The sequence below is a fragment of the Vulpes vulpes genome, chromosome 13, assembly GCF_048418805.1.
Source record: "Vulpes vulpes isolate BD-2025 chromosome 13, VulVul3, whole genome shotgun sequence".
NCBI classification, from domain to species: domain Eukaryota; kingdom Metazoa; phylum Chordata; class Mammalia; order Carnivora; family Canidae; genus Vulpes; species Vulpes vulpes.
Window position 1 is genome coordinate 149975044 of NC_132792.1, and position 17833 is coordinate 149992876.

At 37.3% G+C, this 17833-nt stretch overlaps 1 protein-coding gene across 1 annotated transcript in view; it reads right to left on the minus strand.

Annotated features, from left to right (window-relative positions):
- Positions 1-1063: 1063 nt before the first annotated feature.
- DTL (denticleless E3 ubiquitin protein ligase homolog) overlaps positions 1064-17833 on the minus strand; it is a 43477-nt gene continuing 26707 nt past the window's right edge. Inside the window, exons 12-16 of the mRNA XM_025982326.2 lie at positions 17664-17753; positions 15249-15384; positions 5315-6147; positions 3011-3120; positions 1064-2908 (exon numbers count right to left, since the gene is read on the minus strand). Coding sequence (XP_025838111.1) covers positions 3022-3120; positions 5315-6147; positions 15249-15384; positions 17664-17753 — 1158 coding nt within the window. The 3' untranslated portion in view covers positions 1064-2908; positions 3011-3021. The remainder of the gene's footprint in view (positions 2909-3010; positions 3121-5314; positions 6148-15248; positions 15385-17663; positions 17754-17833) is intronic.

A 17833-nucleotide genomic window follows, 5' to 3' on the forward strand; every position in this document is an offset into this window, starting at 1 on the left:
ATTCCCAAGAATTTAATGAGTGACTGGTTATTTCATGATGTGGCATTATCCAGACCTGGGCAGCCAAAGGATCTCCTATGAAGACCTGTTGAGAAGTAGTGAGACTTGATGAGCAAGAGCTCACTGGGCCCCCAAGTCAGCTCTGTAATTGCCATAAGAAGGACAATAGCTCAGTTTCTCCAGCACAACATCCTCAGTCTCTCTTCTAATGCACATCTTTAAAATGCTGTGCACACTGCCTAGTTGTGGAAAGGATTCTATGAGACTCAGAGCAGTATGAAAGGAAGTCCAGACCCTCCTGGGACTAGGAAAAGCAGAAAAACAGACCTGAGAGCAGCAGTTTAATCTGCTATGATAGGTCTCAAAAAGCATGTGTTGACCTGATATATGACCTATACAAGGTCATGGCCATAGGCTAATTTGAAGCTGGGGGGTAAAGCAACACACACACACACACACACACAAACTTTAAAAAGTTATCTCCAGACGTCCATATTGCACAGTTGAGATTTTTAAAAATGATTCTTATACGGGTGTTCCAAAAGTCTTAGTGAAGTTTTAGGCTCTTAGGGCTGGAGATGGGGTGGTAAGCTGAACTCTCCCTCTGTCAGTCTGACAGGGGTAGCTACAGATGGTTTTGATTTATCATCAGTTAGATGTGTACCCAGATTAAAGGAAACATTTTAAAGGACTAATTAGTCAACCCTCACAAAAGTAAATTAAGGGCCTGTGTTGAAACAGCCAAAGGAAACTCTAATACAGCACTGTAGCAATAATGCTTGGAGTGTATTCAAATGGAAAAGCTTGGGCTGGAAATACTTGTTTAGAAAAAGAACTACATCACTCCACCCTACTTCATCAAGTAATGCAAGCCATCTTAAACACTCAAGGTCTGACCAAGCAAGACGTATTTTATTAAAACCTCTTTCAGCCTGAACCGATCATATCCTTGGGAATAAACAAATTTTATTCACTGAGCAAGTAGAAAGGATTCTTGATTACTACTATAGTTCTTTAGTGTCAATTGCTTTCTAGGTTAATGCAAAAAGCTCAGAAAAGGATATCAGATAAGGTAAAAAGCTTTATTATTCAGGATCAGCTCAAAGTCTGACACTGACAGAGGCAGGGATAATTATTATCTCATTACATTTGACCTTTGGCACCCATTTGAGGTACCAGTTTTCCAAGTGGGACATGTTACAGCCGGTAAACTCTCAACACAGTTTCTGTCAGCCACATTTACCCCAATTTTACTCAGTAGAGCTGTTAGATGTTCAAGGATACAAAGAATATACTGATCTACTTTAGTTATCCTTTTTTCTCCCCTCATTGGCTTTCAAAGCAAAAAGATAGGTAGCATTATTAGAAGATATGGTCATTAAATAACATCTTTCCACAGCCTATCATTAAAAAAAAAAAAAAATCAAACACTAATTATAAGTAGAGTTTCTAAATATTCAGTTAATGCTATAGAGTGCTTTGTTTCAAAAACAACAATTTTGTGGTTTCTCTTTATTTATTTTTCTCCTTGGATAAAACCATAGAGAATCCATTTTTAATCCACACACATAGTTCTGGTTGGTACAAGCTTAACTTACAGTAATCAAAGGAATTAAAATTTGTCATTAAAAACAGATTTTTAAATTATGACAAAAATATGAATAAAATCTACATATTCCTCAGGGATATGGATAAAATAAATCAAGTTTCATGATCACTAGGGGATTCCCTCCCAAAGACACAGTACATAGAAGGTACATGAAGCTGTGTCTATGAGGTTATAAAGGGGAAAAATAAAAAACAACAGTTCATTTCAAGATGATTGATATGTAACTGGTGATTAAAGAGAAGATGTTCAAGACATTTTACACATTATTAACTTAGAATCAATCTAAACACCTTCTATATTAGATATTTAGAGAAATTTCCATGACTTTTCAGCTCAGGGCTATGCTAGTGGGTTATTTTTCATGTATATGAAGAGAATCCAAAAAAATCAAATTAAAGTCAAGAATTGTTTTTTGGGTTCTGGATTTTTAGTTCAGAGTTATGTTCTTTTATAAAAGTATCAATAAGATATCATTATTTTTTTCTTAAAATCTGATGACTTATATTCTTAAAAAGTTGTAGCCCCTAGAGAACTGAATTCAAGTTGAATTCAAACCCCAACTTTAATGTCTGACTACTGATTTTATGAGTATCTTTGTCTAGTAAATGGCAAAAATTGTAACCTCTTATAGAACATGATGTTGGGTTGGTACCATAATAAATTGCTTAGTAAAAAGAGAAGAACCTTAATTCTCAAATGGGAGATATATTTTGGGGAAAAAAGACAAGTAAAGGTTTCTAGTGTTGTTCTCCTAGTTTCTCCAAAGGGGTTGACATTGATCAACTGCTCTTAAAATAAAGATGATTTTAACTTAAGAGACTGTATTTTTAACACTGAACACTGAATCAAGATAAATGTACTTATCTGGTCACATTTTTACATACGCTAAAAAAACAAAACAAAATAAAATCCAAAAGTGTAGTGAAAAGATTATATAAACTTTAAATGAAACTATATTTGTTTGAGGCAGCACAGATTTAGGGCTCCTCAGCAGAAGACTTCTTCAGCAATTGGCCTTCACAGACAGGCCCCCTGCCATGACCAGCAGATACTTTCCACTGTGCACCTACAGTCTCAGAATAGCAAGAGACAAGTCTTGCTTTTTGCCTCTATGAGCTGGGATGTCATTATTGTAGGGAAGAGGCATAGTTTAAAAAGTGAAGACTACTTGTTCAAAAAGTTACAGAGTGACAAACTTACTTTATGGAATTTAAACACAGCATTCATCCCCAGGAAGCTGCATATAAGCTATGGTAGAAGAACCAGAGTAGGTAAACTTCAGAGTTGAATGGATTTTCTCTGAAAATGAAAAAACGGTAACTTTCTTAAACATCAGAGTTATAGAATCACTCTGTTGCATTTTTTGTCTTGTTTTAATGGGCCAAAGTTCAGTTAACTCACTCAGATTAGATCTATAATTCTGTTGACTGTTCAGGACTGCAGTAGTCATCTTGGGATTTTCTATGGAAGTATGTACAGATTTTCCTCATGGAGCTGGGAGTAATAGTGACCTAGAAAAAGAAAGTGTAGACTTCAGAGATTTTCTAAGATAAAGTTAAACCTCCTACGAGGAATCAAAGGTTATAATAATCCTCCTCTTTGAAATAAGGGAGTAAAGGAGTAAATCACCACTCCAAATTTACAAATAGGATAGCGATTCAAATGGCAGCTGTTACTCTTTTCTGAAGAAATCTACTATCATCATGCACATAAGAAAATTCTTTTAAAGAAACTTTAGCTTCAAAGACTGAAATTATAAAACCAGAAATATATGAGGCCAGCACACTTATTTTTAAAAGCCTTTAAAATTTACACATTAGTGAAAACAATTATTCATTGAAGTTATTCTTCTGCTAACACACAGCTGAGACTCATTCCTCTACAAAAAAAAAATAAGAATTTTGGTTAGGGGCAAAAACAGATACAGTGATAATTTTGAGAGAAGAAAAGAAAGACTCCTTATATTTGGGTTTTCTTTTCTTTTCTTTTTTTCATGTTCTGTAGTAAGGTCTTGGTTGGGAGTTTGTGTTCAAAGTAATCCTTAAAATATTTCTAATTTATTTTCCCTACAATTATGGGATAATTCATGGCTTCATGATAGTAGGAGGGGGATATGAACACTTATTAAACTAGAACTGGCCTGATGTTATCCACCTTCTGCCTTTTAGATTCTTGGATTGGATTTTAATCATTCTACCACCTTCTCTTTAACACAGAGCAAGAGCTACTATGAAGCACAGCAGAACCTTCCTTAACCCATCTCACCTTAGCTTGCAAACTGATTACCTGAAGCTTTCTACTTCTTTTGACGGGTGCCCATACTCACCCAATGCTCACAGCTACTTCCCCCTCCACCACTTAATAATGAGTCACTTGCTTTCTAAAGTTCACAAACCTATTTTTGCCAGCAAAACATGTTTTTGAAATTAACTTAAATATTATGCCGGTCAACGAAAGGAGTCCAAAAAAGTTAAGTGAGACCAAGCTGAATGTTTAAAAAGTACAGATATAAGTGAATTGCCAAAAATATTGGTGTAAGATGATTGTAAAAGAAAGCCTGGGGAAAATCATAAAAATCTGGAAGGATTCTGCATTTAAATTGCTTTGTAAGTATATAAGTTTCACTATATTTTAAATAATCATAAACTATAATTACAAACTGGAAATCTATTTATGGATGTTGGCAACTTGCCCATGAATGTCAGCTTTATCTATAAAAAGGGGAGGGAATCTATAAAAAGTTGTTGCCAGGGGCTGAGGGTTGGTGGGGAAAATAAAAAGAAAGGCAGGGGTGGGGTGGGGAGGGAATAATGTTAAACAAAGAGGAAGATATCATTGAATTGATATACTAGAGGATGATGAAGGCCATGAGGAATTAGGCAACAAGGCTGAGGGGTATGGACCGTAACAAAAGGAATTTTTTAAAAAGATGTATTTATTTCAGAGAGAGAGATTGAGAGAGAGAGAGAGAGAGACAGAAAGTGAGAGGACGCACCAGGGCAAGTGGGGAGGGGCAGAGGAAGAGGAGCAGACTCCCCACCAAGCTTGGAGCCTGACCTGGGCTCGATCTCACAACCCTGAGATCATGACTGAGCTGAAATCAAGAGTCAGAAGCCTCATGGACTGAGACACCTAGGCACCCCTGGACCTTGACAGAAGGCATTTTAATGGGAGCAAATAGGGTTGCTAGATAATAAAACACAGCAACACCCAGATACATTTGAATTTCAAACAAATAACTTTTTAGTATAAGGAATTTTTAGTAGAAATATGTCCCATGCAATATTTGTCCTGAATTTTTATGTGCTAAATCTGGCAACCCTAGGTATATAAATATGTTTATTAAAAAAGAAAAAAAGAAAAAAAAAAGAAAGAAGGAAAGAAAGCATCCTGACTTCTTTTTATTTTTTATTTTTTTAATTTATGATAGTCACACACACAGAGAGAGAGAGAGAGAGAGGCAGAGACACAGGCAGAGGGAGAAGCAGGCTCCATGCACCGGGAGCCCAATGTGGGACTCGATCCGGAGTCTCCAGGATCACGCCCTGGGCCAAAGGCAGGCGCCAAACCGCTGCGCCACCCAGGGATCCCGCATCCTGACTTCTGAGAAGGGACTTGTGCCTGACCTCTTCAAGTTAGGGCATGTATCTTCTCTCTGGCCCCTTTCTAGTTACGAAACATATCTTCCCACTACAGCTGACTTACCGGACCTGGAGAAGTCTTTCCGCTCTGTCTCCTGGAATTGGGGGTCTGGGAGGATGGACTTCGTGGAGATGAATTCTCAGCCTTCCGTTTGGCTGCCATGGCCAATAACCAGTTTTTATTCTCTGGGGAGCTATTCTCTTTGCCTACCACCTCAGACCCTTCTCCACAAGATCCCAAAGGAAGAGGTAGTGTTCCACAGCTTTCTGAAGCATAAGGACTGGCAGGAGAAGGAGGCTCTGAAATACTCATACTAGCTCCTTCAATCTTGCTTGGTTTGGTAGGAACTAGAGAGTCCTTACCAAGGTCTTCCTGGTTACCAGCAAGGCAGCACAAATCCAAATGTAGCTTTTCAACTGGGTCATCAAGCTCAGTCACACAGTTGCAACTCTTCACACACTTCTGTTTCACACTCTCCAGACAACTTGAGTCTAGCCTCCTCTTTACTCGATTTCTAGACTCTGAGCAAGCCACTGCTTGGGATGATTTCAGACTCACAGGAATAAGGGCTTTTCTTGGAGATGTGATCTTGGTCTCAGAAGCCGGTGGAGTGATGGGTGGTGACGAGGATGGTGTTCGGGTCATCCAGTTTCTAATGGACATCTTGAAAGATGAGGGTGGTTTTGGAGAGACAGAGGAAACAGAGCCTCTTCTGCTGATGGGAGACCGAGATTTGGCAGGAGGGGTTTTAATAGAGAATGTGGGAGTATTTGAAGGAAGAGGGAGGTCTCCTGCACAGCTTGGAGCACAAGCTGCTGATGATGGGGAGGAAATGGATGGACTACTCTTTACTCTGGGGGCTTTGGCAGGAGTACTCTGGCTATTTGTCACTGTTACTGGGGAAAAAAACAAAACAAAACAGAGGGTCACAAAAATCAGAAGTGAAAGTCATAGAAAATTCCTGAATTCTCAAGGAAAATTAGAGCTAACTTACTCATATAGGGATGGATTTCCCAGTGAGTAGATTACACAAATCACTGGATTCTTACCACACCCTTGCAGCATTTTCCTTCCCCTTTCCTAACAGCTCCCAACTACTGTTGTAAAACATACTTACAAAAATCTAGAAAATACAGAAAAATTAAAAGAAAAATTTCAAAGTATCGCGGTAAATCACTTTTAGCATTTTTCTATACTTGTGCATGTAATACATACATTATACACCTTAATTTTTTTCTATATGAAAATAAGACCATAATTTGTATACTATTTAGTAACATGCTTCAAGTAGATCATGAACATTTCTCACATTAATATAGACTTATATTGTCATTTTTAATAGCTAACAAGTATTCTTAGGTAACAGTAAGACATTCAAGGTTATTAATATATTTTGTTTTCATAAGCAAAGTTGTCATTAGGATTCCTGATAATACTTTTGAGTAATGCTAGGGCAGAGAGGCACTGCACAGTGGCTCCCAAACAGAAGTGTATGGTCTAAAATTTGGCACAATCACTTACTATTGACTTGAACACAACTCTCTACCTCCTCTGCTTCAGTTTCCCATCTGATAAATGGAGAGCTTTTCACCTCCACAAGAAATAAATTACTTGTTAAGGTTATTAGGCCTCACTTGGTTTTCCACCTTAATTTACAAATGGCCATCTTCCACAAGCCAAAGGATACCAAAGAACATTTCAGAAACTAACTGCTTGCTCTCAGTAAAGCAAATCAGTGGATAGAACTCTTCTCTATGTGTCCTGTTTCTTATTTATAAGCAATGGCAAGTACCTGAGGCAAATTCATATTAACTTCATGCTTCTTTCCCCTTGGGCCCCACCAAAGACAACTCTGTATTTTCTTACTTTCCTTCTGAGCTTTTTAGATTTCTGAAATAGTGTTCCTGTCTCCAATAACAAGGAAAGGCCATCAGTTTATTTCTAAGTCACAAACTCTTTGAATTATAACTCTGATATTTAATTCAGTTTAATTATTGAATTGCATTTATATGCAATTGAATTTAGGATGAGCTGACATAAAAATACAATCTCTTCTTTTAGCTAGAATACAGATTAACAAGCACTAATTTCAGGCATTTAGTCACCCTGTATGTTCTATCCTGTGCTTTTCACTAATCAAGCAGCTTTGCCTTGAGACAGAGAAATTCTTTTTTTTTTTTTTTTTTTAATTTTTATTTATTTATGATAGTCACAGAGAGAGGGAGAGAGAGGCAGAGACACAGGCAGAGGGAGAAGCAGGCTCCATGCACCGGGAGCCCGACGTGGGATTCGATCCCGGGTCTCCAGGATCACTCCCTGGGCCAAAGGCAGGCGCCAAACCGCTGCGCCACCCAGGGATCCCGAGACAGAGAAATTCTACAAATGGATTTTTGCCTAAAATTTCCGGTCAACCATATGATTAGAAATGGCCAAAGTGATACCACTCCTTCAACAAAGATCATTCGTGGAAAACCCTAAGGAAGTTAGTGACAGGGACCTGTCGCTGAGCACCTGATCATAGTTCTTGTACTCATGTTCTAGAACTTGATTAGTTATTATTTCAGAAGACAGAAACTTTCCCATTGTTTCACTCAGTGCAGGTCAACAGTCACTGCACAGCCCCTATCCTATAGTAATCAGTTCCGTTAAAGTGGCCTGAAGGGTACGGTTAAAGCAGAAAGCCCTAAAATAGTATGGGTCTTAGAACATGCAGGTTCTAAGGCAGGATTAGGGAAGAAGGAAAAGCTGGGTCAGGGACAGCTGGAACTGGGCCAAGCAGATATCTAAGTTTCTGATACTTGAGTGGCAGACATCTGAAGTGTTTATTAAAGGTCAGCAAGAGATCTGATGTGGTGGAAAGCTAGGGCATTTTTCCTTTAGGATGTTAAAGTGAAGGAAGGAGTGGATCATGGGGGTTCAAAGAGAAGATTTTGTTAACTTTGAAGAGTAATAAAACTCTGGGCCAAATTTAAAACTTAAAAAAAAAAAAACAGTAACTAGATTAAGATAATAATAGTTCATGGTAAAAAAATTCAAACAGTTACAGAGGGGAATAAGGTGAAAAGTAAAAAGTCCTCTTTCGAATCTTCTCGTTTTACTTGTGTTCTTGTGCATCCCACAATATTCTATATGCCTAATAGCATACACAAAAGTATATCATACCTTAAAAACCCAATGGATTATTACACACATACACCACAAACACATTCTGCCATTTACTCTTTTCTCTTAAAAGTGTTATCTTTTTCTCTGTATCTCTACAAGTACATTAGATGCCCTGCATTCTTTTTAACAGCTATACAGTATACCACTATATTGATCCATTGATTTAATACAACATGCCCTCCAGCACATCATCTACTGAATCTCCACTGACCCTAAGCATTGCATGAGATCAGATGACACGGTAGCGTAGACTACATTACTGTCCTAAAAGCTTCCTGAAAGTCAGTTCCTTTGAGGAATTACAGATAGCTTACCAATATCAGTCACTTTGGAGCGTCTCTCTGTATAAGGGTTTGCCATCTGGCCTCACTCTACCTTTTCAGTCATATCATGTACTCTGCTACTTTAGGATCCTGTTACCGGAGACTACTCACTGCTTCCTGAAAAAGCTGCACACTGTCACATTTCTGTTTTTGTTCATGTGACTTTCTTGCCAAGCCTGCCCTTTCTTGGCCAGGCAAAAATTCTCATGTATCAGGCTCCGATGACATCGTTAACTTCATTGTGAAGAATCCACAAGCTTCTTTCATTGTGAAGAATTCACAAACTTCTTTCCTGCTCTCCCACAGGAAGTAGGTTCCTTTTGTTTATACAGCTAGGAATAATGCTTATAAATGTACCAAAGCTTTTGTATCTGCCTCTTGGACTAGACTGTGAGCACCTAGTGGGCAGGTAATGATGATTTACTCATTTTTAGGTCTAGTGCCCCTGTAGTACCCATCAAGGAATTATTAAACAATTTTTTGTTAAATGTCATTACTGCTGAGAGGGATGATGGTGAGGTTCCAGGCATCAAAAAACAGACTCTAAGTATTCTGTGACTGGTAAGACTACAGCCAGCACATGAGATAGAACAGGTAAGGTTTCCTTCTCTTTAAGATAAGGACAATCATCTTTGTCAGTCAATAATGCCTAGACCAGAAGTTCTCAATCCTGGCTACAAACCAGAATTACTTGAGTTTTATAAAAATACAAGTACTTGGCCCCCATCCCAGACCTACTGAACAAACCTCTGCGGACGCAGAAACTTTTAAAAAGCTTCACCACTGGTTATAATGTACAGCTGGGGTTAAGAACCAACCATTCACCTTGACAGTGCTGAGATTGCTGGCTGAAATAGTGAAATAATAGTAAGTGATAGAGCAGGTGCTGACTGGGAAAAGTAGGGCATAGGGAAAGGGGGCTATGCCTTGGATTTAAAGCCTTATGGCTGGTGTGTTTTTAAAAAGGCCAGAAGAGAAGACATGAAGCTCAGGACAGCAATGAAGGGTTGGGTAGCAATTAAGGCTTAAAAAAGCTGGGAAAACAGAGGACCATAATTTTCAAAATGGCAATGTGATTAGCAGCAGTCAATCTGTTTCTGGAAGGTGGGTTATAACGGGTTGAATAGCCGATGTGCCAGCCTTTGGCATTCACACATGGGGTTGGTCTATAGAGGTCTTCAGAGTAACTCTAGCAGCACCCAGAAACGGAGAAATCTACGTTGGGTCTTGAACTATGCCTTCCGGTGTTGGGTTCTAAGGGAGACAGTACTGTAAAGTGCTTCTAAGAATGTGATCTAAAAACCCAGACTGCAAGTGTTTGAACTCTGGTTCTACTACAGCTTCAAGGCTGTGTGATCTTAGGCAAGTTTAACTTCTTTGAGCTTCAGTTTTGGTTGTTTGGGGAACTAAAGAAGATAATCCACATAGGTCCTTAGAATGATTGTGCCAATACTCAATACTGGCTAAATGTTGTTGTTGCTATTATTTGGGTTCAAACATGGTCAGCATGTGTAACTTTTTTTGTGACCTGGCTTCCAAAACTAACAATAATTAGTAGCACACTAAAAATACTTAGTTAAGCAACTCACTTTTCATTAATACTCTTAGAATGTTACTCCAATTAAAATAGAAATGCCACCTCTGGGAATCTATTTTAACGGGATGGAGGAACCCTAAATTCAGAAAAAAAATTCACAAAGCATTGGAAACAAAATGTTTCCAATTATAAGAGAATAGTTGGATAAACTATGGAATATTTACTACTGGACTACTTTAATTATTTTGCTGAAAGGTAACATAGAAAGTTCTTAAGACATCATGTTCAGTGAAAACATCCCCAAGAAATCCAAATGTATTTACAGTATAACACAACTCTGTTAGGAATCTCTCTGCGGAAAAAAAAAAAAAAGAAAGAATCTCTCTGTGAAAAAGGAGGAAAATCTCAAAAAGTAACTTAAAATAAATGTTAATTAAAACTTTTTGTGAGTGGTGGGAACACTAATGGCTTTTTCCTCATAGGATTCTTTTCTTTTTCCTTTTCCAAAATTAGTGAGAGATAAGTAAATATAAAGACAAAAGCAGCAAATAGATATCCACGTTCATGAACCACAAGACTTAATGCATCATTAAGATGGCAATATTTCCCAAACTGATCTATAGACTCGATGCAATCCCTATCAGAATCCCAGGGGACAATTTTGCAGAAATTAACAAGCTGGTTTTTAAATCTGTATGGAAATATAAGAGACCAAGAATAGTCAAAATCAAAATAATCTTAAAAAAGAAGAAAACTGGGGGACTCAGACTTTCCAATTTCCAAACCTACTACAGAGCTACAGGAATCAAGTCAATGTGGTAACAGGATAAGGATAGATGTATACATCTATGGAACAGAAATGAGAATCTAGAAATCAACCCTTGCATTTATGGTCAATTGATTTTTGGCAAGGGCATGAAAACAATTTAATGGAGTAAAGAATAGTCTCTTTTAAAAATGATACTGAGAAAGCTAGATATCCATAGTGAATTTGGATCCTTACCTCACATCATAGACAAAAATAAACAAAATGGACCAGACAGCCTTAAAACTAAAAACCTCCTAGAATAAAACAGAGGAGTAAATCTTTGTGACCTTGTGTTAAGCAATGGTTTATTAGATAGAACATTAAAAGCGCAAATGACAAAGGAAAAAACAGATAAATTGGATTTCAGCAAATTAGAAAAACTGAGTCAAATGACATCATTAAGCAAGTAAAAAGACAACCTACAGAATAAGAGAAAATATTTTCAAATCTTATGACAAGGGACTTACAGCGAGTATATAAAGAACACTTAAAACTCAACATTAAAAAGACAAATAGCTCAATTAAAAAGAAGGGCAAAGGATGTGGAGAAGCATTTCTCCAAAGAAAATATACAAATGGCAAATAAGCACATGAAAAAGGGCTCAACATCATTAGCCATTAGGGAAATTCAAATCTAGTGCTCACTTTGGCGGCACATATACTAAAATTGGGAAATTCAAATCTAAACCACAATGGGATACCGCTTCATATTCACTAGGAGGGCTATCCTTAAGAAGATAAACAATAAGAAGCACTGATAAGGATATAGAGAAATTAGAACCCTCATTTTAGATGTTGAAAAATTCTAGAATTAGATTGTGTTGATGACTGCCTAACACTGAATATCCTAAAGTACACTGCACTGTATACTTTAATGGGTGAACTTGTGGTATGTGAATAGATCTTCACAAGGCTAAAAAAAAAAAAAAGAAAAAAAAAGTAGAGGAAGTAAAAAGTAACAGCAGTTTACTGTGTAACTCCATTCTGAATAGAAAAAAAAAAAAAAAAAAAAAAAAACCTAAATCTTGATCAAACCAAAACTGTAATGCTGTATTGGGAAGATACGGGAATATGGAGTATACAGAGGTTTGGTAGTAGTGAGGACACAGAGAGCTAAATCCTTATCTCACAAAGTTAAGAAGTCAACAGATAATGTTGAGAACTGCAACAAAGAAATGGAAATGCACAAATATTACTTAGAGATATAGACATATGTATCAAAGAATCAGCTGAAAGATTTGACAAGGCTATCCCTGAAAAAGGGGAACTGTGGGACAGAGCCTCTGGGGACTGCTATTTATCTTATTCACTGCTGTAGAACTAGTTGACTTGTTAAACTATGATGCTAATAAAAAAGAATTTTTTTAAAAGAGAAAAAACAAAAACCAAAAATAAAGGCATCAAAGTCTTTATTGAAGTAGACTTAGAACAAAGGACCCCTCTGGAGTCCAGTTCTATCTGGTTATAACAACTTGTAAGAGACTAAGCAAGTAAGTCATTGGAAAAAATGAGCATATATGCAGACTTATCTTCAACTCCCCATTACCTTAGGTCTTGATGGCTAACATAAAGTGAGCTGTTAAGCTTGAATTTCCAGCTTATTAATATATATTTATTGATAATATCAGAAACGCTTCTGGCTGGCTGGCTCAGTGCTTGGAAGATTTTTGCTCTTGAGGCACTCTCCCACCCTTCAACACTGTCTCTGTCAGTTCATGGTTATTACAAAATCCACATACATGATCTTTCTAATACCTTGCTTGCTCATTCTCGTGGCCTTCTACACAGCCTGTCCTTCCACCCACTCAAGCCCCTTATTCCTTGACCTTATTACTACCAACCTGTAAATCCTCCATTTTCTCAATTTCAATCACCATCTATTTTCCAGCTCACTTTTGTGAGCAATTCCAAATTCCAATTACAAAAATCCTTCATCCCTAGGGGATTCTCAATTCATTCATCTTCCCCACTTTGACACTGTCTCCCCAGTGCCACTATATCCTCACTTCTCTCCTCACCCAGTTTCAATCCTGTATCAGTCATAATAGCCAACTTCTCATATCTACACTCAATTCCCTTGGCCCTTTGTGGATTTAGACAACATGCCTGGCTAAATACAACTCCCCACCTACAGTGTACCTGTACCTGGGCAGCAGACACACAACCATGCTGACTGCTCACTTTTAATTCATAGCCACTAGCCTAAAGTTGACCCCCTGCCTGACAACCATATTTCCCTGGTCCATTTACTCTTCTTTTCTCTGCAGGACTATGTTAGACTTTCTTATCTCTCCTCAGATCTCGACCACCTCCTCCCTCATCCTTATTTTCTGTTGATGATCCTGATTCCTACCTAAGAAAACAGAAGCTATCAACTTCTACAGATCTGATTATCCCATCTATCCACCTACCTTCACTGTGCTTGTATGTTCTACTTTTTCTCTAATTACTATGGATTAACTTTCCACACTCCTGGCAAAAACCTACCCTTCTACATGTGAATTTGTTATCATCTTCTCACACTTGAGGATACTGCTCCAGCAAACTTCCCTGCATCAAGTTTTCTCATCTTTATAGGACCCTTCCAGTCACATAGAAAATGCTATATTCCTATTAAAACAAAACTTCAACACTGCTCCTTCCTTCAGCTACCGCATTTCTCTCCTTTCCTTTCTAGCAAAACTTCCTGAAAAAGTCCTCTATACATGTAGTCTCTGAGTTCTCTTCTCTGATCCTGAACACCCATCAGACACTGATAGTCTGCCAAAACTGCTCTCACTAAAGTCATCAAATAATCCCCACACTGCCAAATCCAAAGACCAATTTTTAGCCCTTGTCTTACATGGAACGCTAAAAATATCTGACCAAATTCATCCCCCTCTCCATTATTTACTCAACTTCCAGGATACAATACTCTCCCGGTCTTTCTCTATCTCTGGTTGTGTCTGTTCCTTCACTCCTCCAATCTCCAAACACTGGGGTGGTCCAAGGCTCAGATCCCATACCTTTTCTCCTTTCTTAGCTATCACTTCCTTCACCTATATGATGGTGAATCTCAAAGTTATAGCTCCATCCCTGAACTACAGAATTAAACATCTAACTGCCTCTCTGACATCTTCATTTGAATGTCTAATAATCATACCAAACAATATATCCAAAAGGAACTTTGGCATTCCCTCCCAAACCTGTTTCTTCTGCAGTGATTCCTGTCTTGGTTAATGGCAATTCCATTCTTCTAGCTTTTCAGGTCCTAAAACTCTGAAGTTATCCCTGGTAGCTCTCCCTTACATCCTACATCTGATTCCACACTACCTTATAAATATATCCAGAACCTGGGTGATTTATTACCATATCTTTTGCTACCCTCTGTCCATATCACCATCACTGCTTCCTAGATTATTTCAAATAACTTCAAAATTAGCTTCCAGCTTTTATACTGATCCCTTTACAATTTGTTTTCAACACAGGAGTAAAAACGATCAAGTTAAGAAAAGTCAGATCATGATACTCCTCTATTTAAAACCCTGCAATAGCTTTTTGTCTGTTAGAATAAAAGCTCAAGTCATATAAGAACCTCATTTTGCACTACTATTCTCTTCCCTCTCCTTAGCTTGCTCTAGCCTTCATGTCAAGCCTTCAGAGCTTCTGTACTTGCTTTCTGTCTGCTTGAAATGTTCTTCAAAATGTCCACCTGGGTCACTGTTTCACTTCCCTTACTCAAATATCATCTAAATATTGAGTTCCCCTGGGCACCTTATTTTCCAGTGTTCCTTTTTTTCCTATGTACTTATTATTCCTTGACATAGTACCTATCTTACTTTAACATGTTTCTTTGCTTCTCATACTAATCTGTAAACTTTGTTTACATCTTTAGGATTTTTGATTCTTTTGTTTCTTGCTAAATCTCCAGCAACTCAGAACAATGCCTAGCACATATTCAATAAATACTTGACAATAAATCCACCACTGTAGTCCAGTACCTCGTGTAGATGCTAAAAGTAGTTGTGTTCAGAAAATATTTATCAAAAAGAATGAATGTGAAAAAGATGGTGCTTTCCTTTAAAAATATACCAAAACAAGATCAAATTTAGCTTATCCTTCTGTTTTGTAGAATGAAGCCAAGTCAAACCATAAACAACTTAGAAAAATGCATGGGATCCTTACCTAGGTCAGCTCTCGCTTCTTTTTTCTTCTGAGAGGCCCAACCCACTATGGAGAGTTTATCTCCTCCTGATTTCTCCTCTAAGCCTCTATTCAAGCGCCAGATTTTCAGTGTATTGTCATCAGAGCAAGTAGCAATCTAATGAGAATCAGGAAGGGAGTTAAGAAGTTTCAATCAAAGATTTACAACCAAGTAAAAGGTAGATCTTAAAGACTCTGTCTGATATACCAGGATGTAGAAAATGATATCTGAAAAATCATGTATTTCCATCCCTTGCTTTCAGGAATCACTCCAAATTTTCAAAGGACTCTCTTGCTTCTTTATAATTCTGATGGTATGTCTTTTGCTACCAGTCGTTTCTTACCTGACCTTAGCCTAAAAAGCCCTAAAAACCAGGTTCATTTTACTCTCAAAAACTTGGGCAAGTCATCATCTTCATCACCTTCTATATAACTATGAAATATAAAATTATGATACTTTTTAAACTCTCTCTTAAATGATAAACCAGTGTATGTCATCAACGTTGAATTTCTACCACTTTCTTCTGAATTCTACGTGTTCTGGCTTAGTGCAGAAGTAATGGGATCATTTCCAAGATCAGGCTTAGTCCATGACTCTAGTAGGCTGTGACAAGTAGAATGAAACCATTTCCTTAAGATTCTTTTTCAGATAGGTAAAAGAGCAATCTGGGAAAACAACAAGTTCACCAGGCTGAAAGAAGTTAAAAATAACCTTTGCCCCTTTAAAAATATCTGACCATTCCCGATCTTGGTCCCAAGCCTTTTATGGCAGAGAAAGTCCAGCTTAAAGAGCTTGTGGCAAATGGCCACTGGTACCAGAGCTGTTCCCCAGCATTTGTTTATATAATTTCTCTATTTCAGTCACTGAAGAGAGAGAAAAAAAGAACACACGTTCTCTTAAGTCTTGGCCCCCAAGAGACTGGCAGTTTTTTCCTTTCCTTACTGGGAGGCCAAAAGAAGACACACATATTTAACTGCTCAACAAGAAATGCCTGGAATCCTCAGTTACTCTATGGTGTACTAACAATAATTATTATTTCCAGAGCACCTGCTGTGCATCTGACAATCGACATTTTTTATATTGTTTAATTCTCACAATGTAAAAAGCCCCGAACTCAAATAACCTCATCCATAAAACAAGAATACAATTATTTGCCCAAGGTCACCACAATTAAGTGGCAGAGCTAGAACTGAAATCCAAATTTTTCCAATTTCAAAGGCTAGATTTTAAACCATATTTTATCTTCCTAACCCTAGGATAGGAATAAAATTATTTTAAAAAACCTTTTAAATGAGTAGTCATTATATTAGTATAGGTAAATAACCTAGCCATTACCTAGGAGTCTTTTCTGTGCATATAAAGGCAATCTAGGATAGTTGAAAAAAAGAGAACATAAATAACTAAATAAGTACAAAACTCCATGCTAAAAGCAGATATTTCACTGGAAGTTACATGGAATCTCAGAAAAAAAGTCATTGGGATGTAATTATTGGTAATCAAAGCAATGAGTTAAAAAAAACAAAAAAAAAGGTCAATCATGAGGCTGACCACAGAAATGGTTATACAGATACAGAAATAAAAAGAAATCAGAGCAATACTGGAAAGCTAGCAGGGATGCCATGAGTAGACCAGACCTTAAGAAGTTTCTAGAAGATAAAAAACAGATGGGACCAAAACCTCAAAATGTCATAAATGAAAGGGGATATTTCCACACAAGTGATATTTCTTGTAAACCCAAAATAACCCAAAGACCAGAGTTAGTAGAAGCTGGGAAAGTGAGTGGAAGTTGGGTCACTATTGTATGAAATTTCTACATGTACACAAAGTTTATGTTTCTGCCCTTTCTACATTTCAGGTATTTTGTTTGTCTTGAAGTATTATTGCTAAAAAATTTTTTTAAAGTGAGAAATGCCTAAAACACTTTGGAGCTACTTATACAGTGTAGCATAGATAACCTGACACACTATGATTTCACAGTAAGTAAGTACAGTTTAGGCAGGTGAAAACTAAACTGGACTGTGAAGAACAGTCAAGATGTTACCGTTAACATATCACATTGGTAATATGAAGAGAGTTAAAAAAACTAGTTTTTCCATCTTATTTTTTTTTACCTTAGATTTTCTGATGAAATTTAATTACATTAAAAACTTAATTCTATGTTTAGGAAAGGAATTACTGTAGGAAATCAAGAAATTCATTCTTATTCCTTAGTTAAGTTTCTCTATTAGTAAAGTAGAATATATATGACTAATGGTGAGATAGATAATTGGATGGCCTCTAGATTTTTCCATCTCTATTTAAACATAAAAGTCTGCATAACTCTCAGACTAACCTTGAGAAAATTTACAAATCTGTGATCTACTTTTTAAACCAACTATAGAGATTTATTTACAAACCTTTGTGAAGTCTGATGGACACCAGCACACAGACGTGACCTCTTGAGAGTGACCCTGGAGCACAGTAGGAGGATGCCAGGGTGTAGAGACCTAGCATATCATCAAAAAAGGAAAAAACAAGTCAGCAGAGCAATATTAGGTCTCCCACATAAAGCCTTTGAATCTCTCCA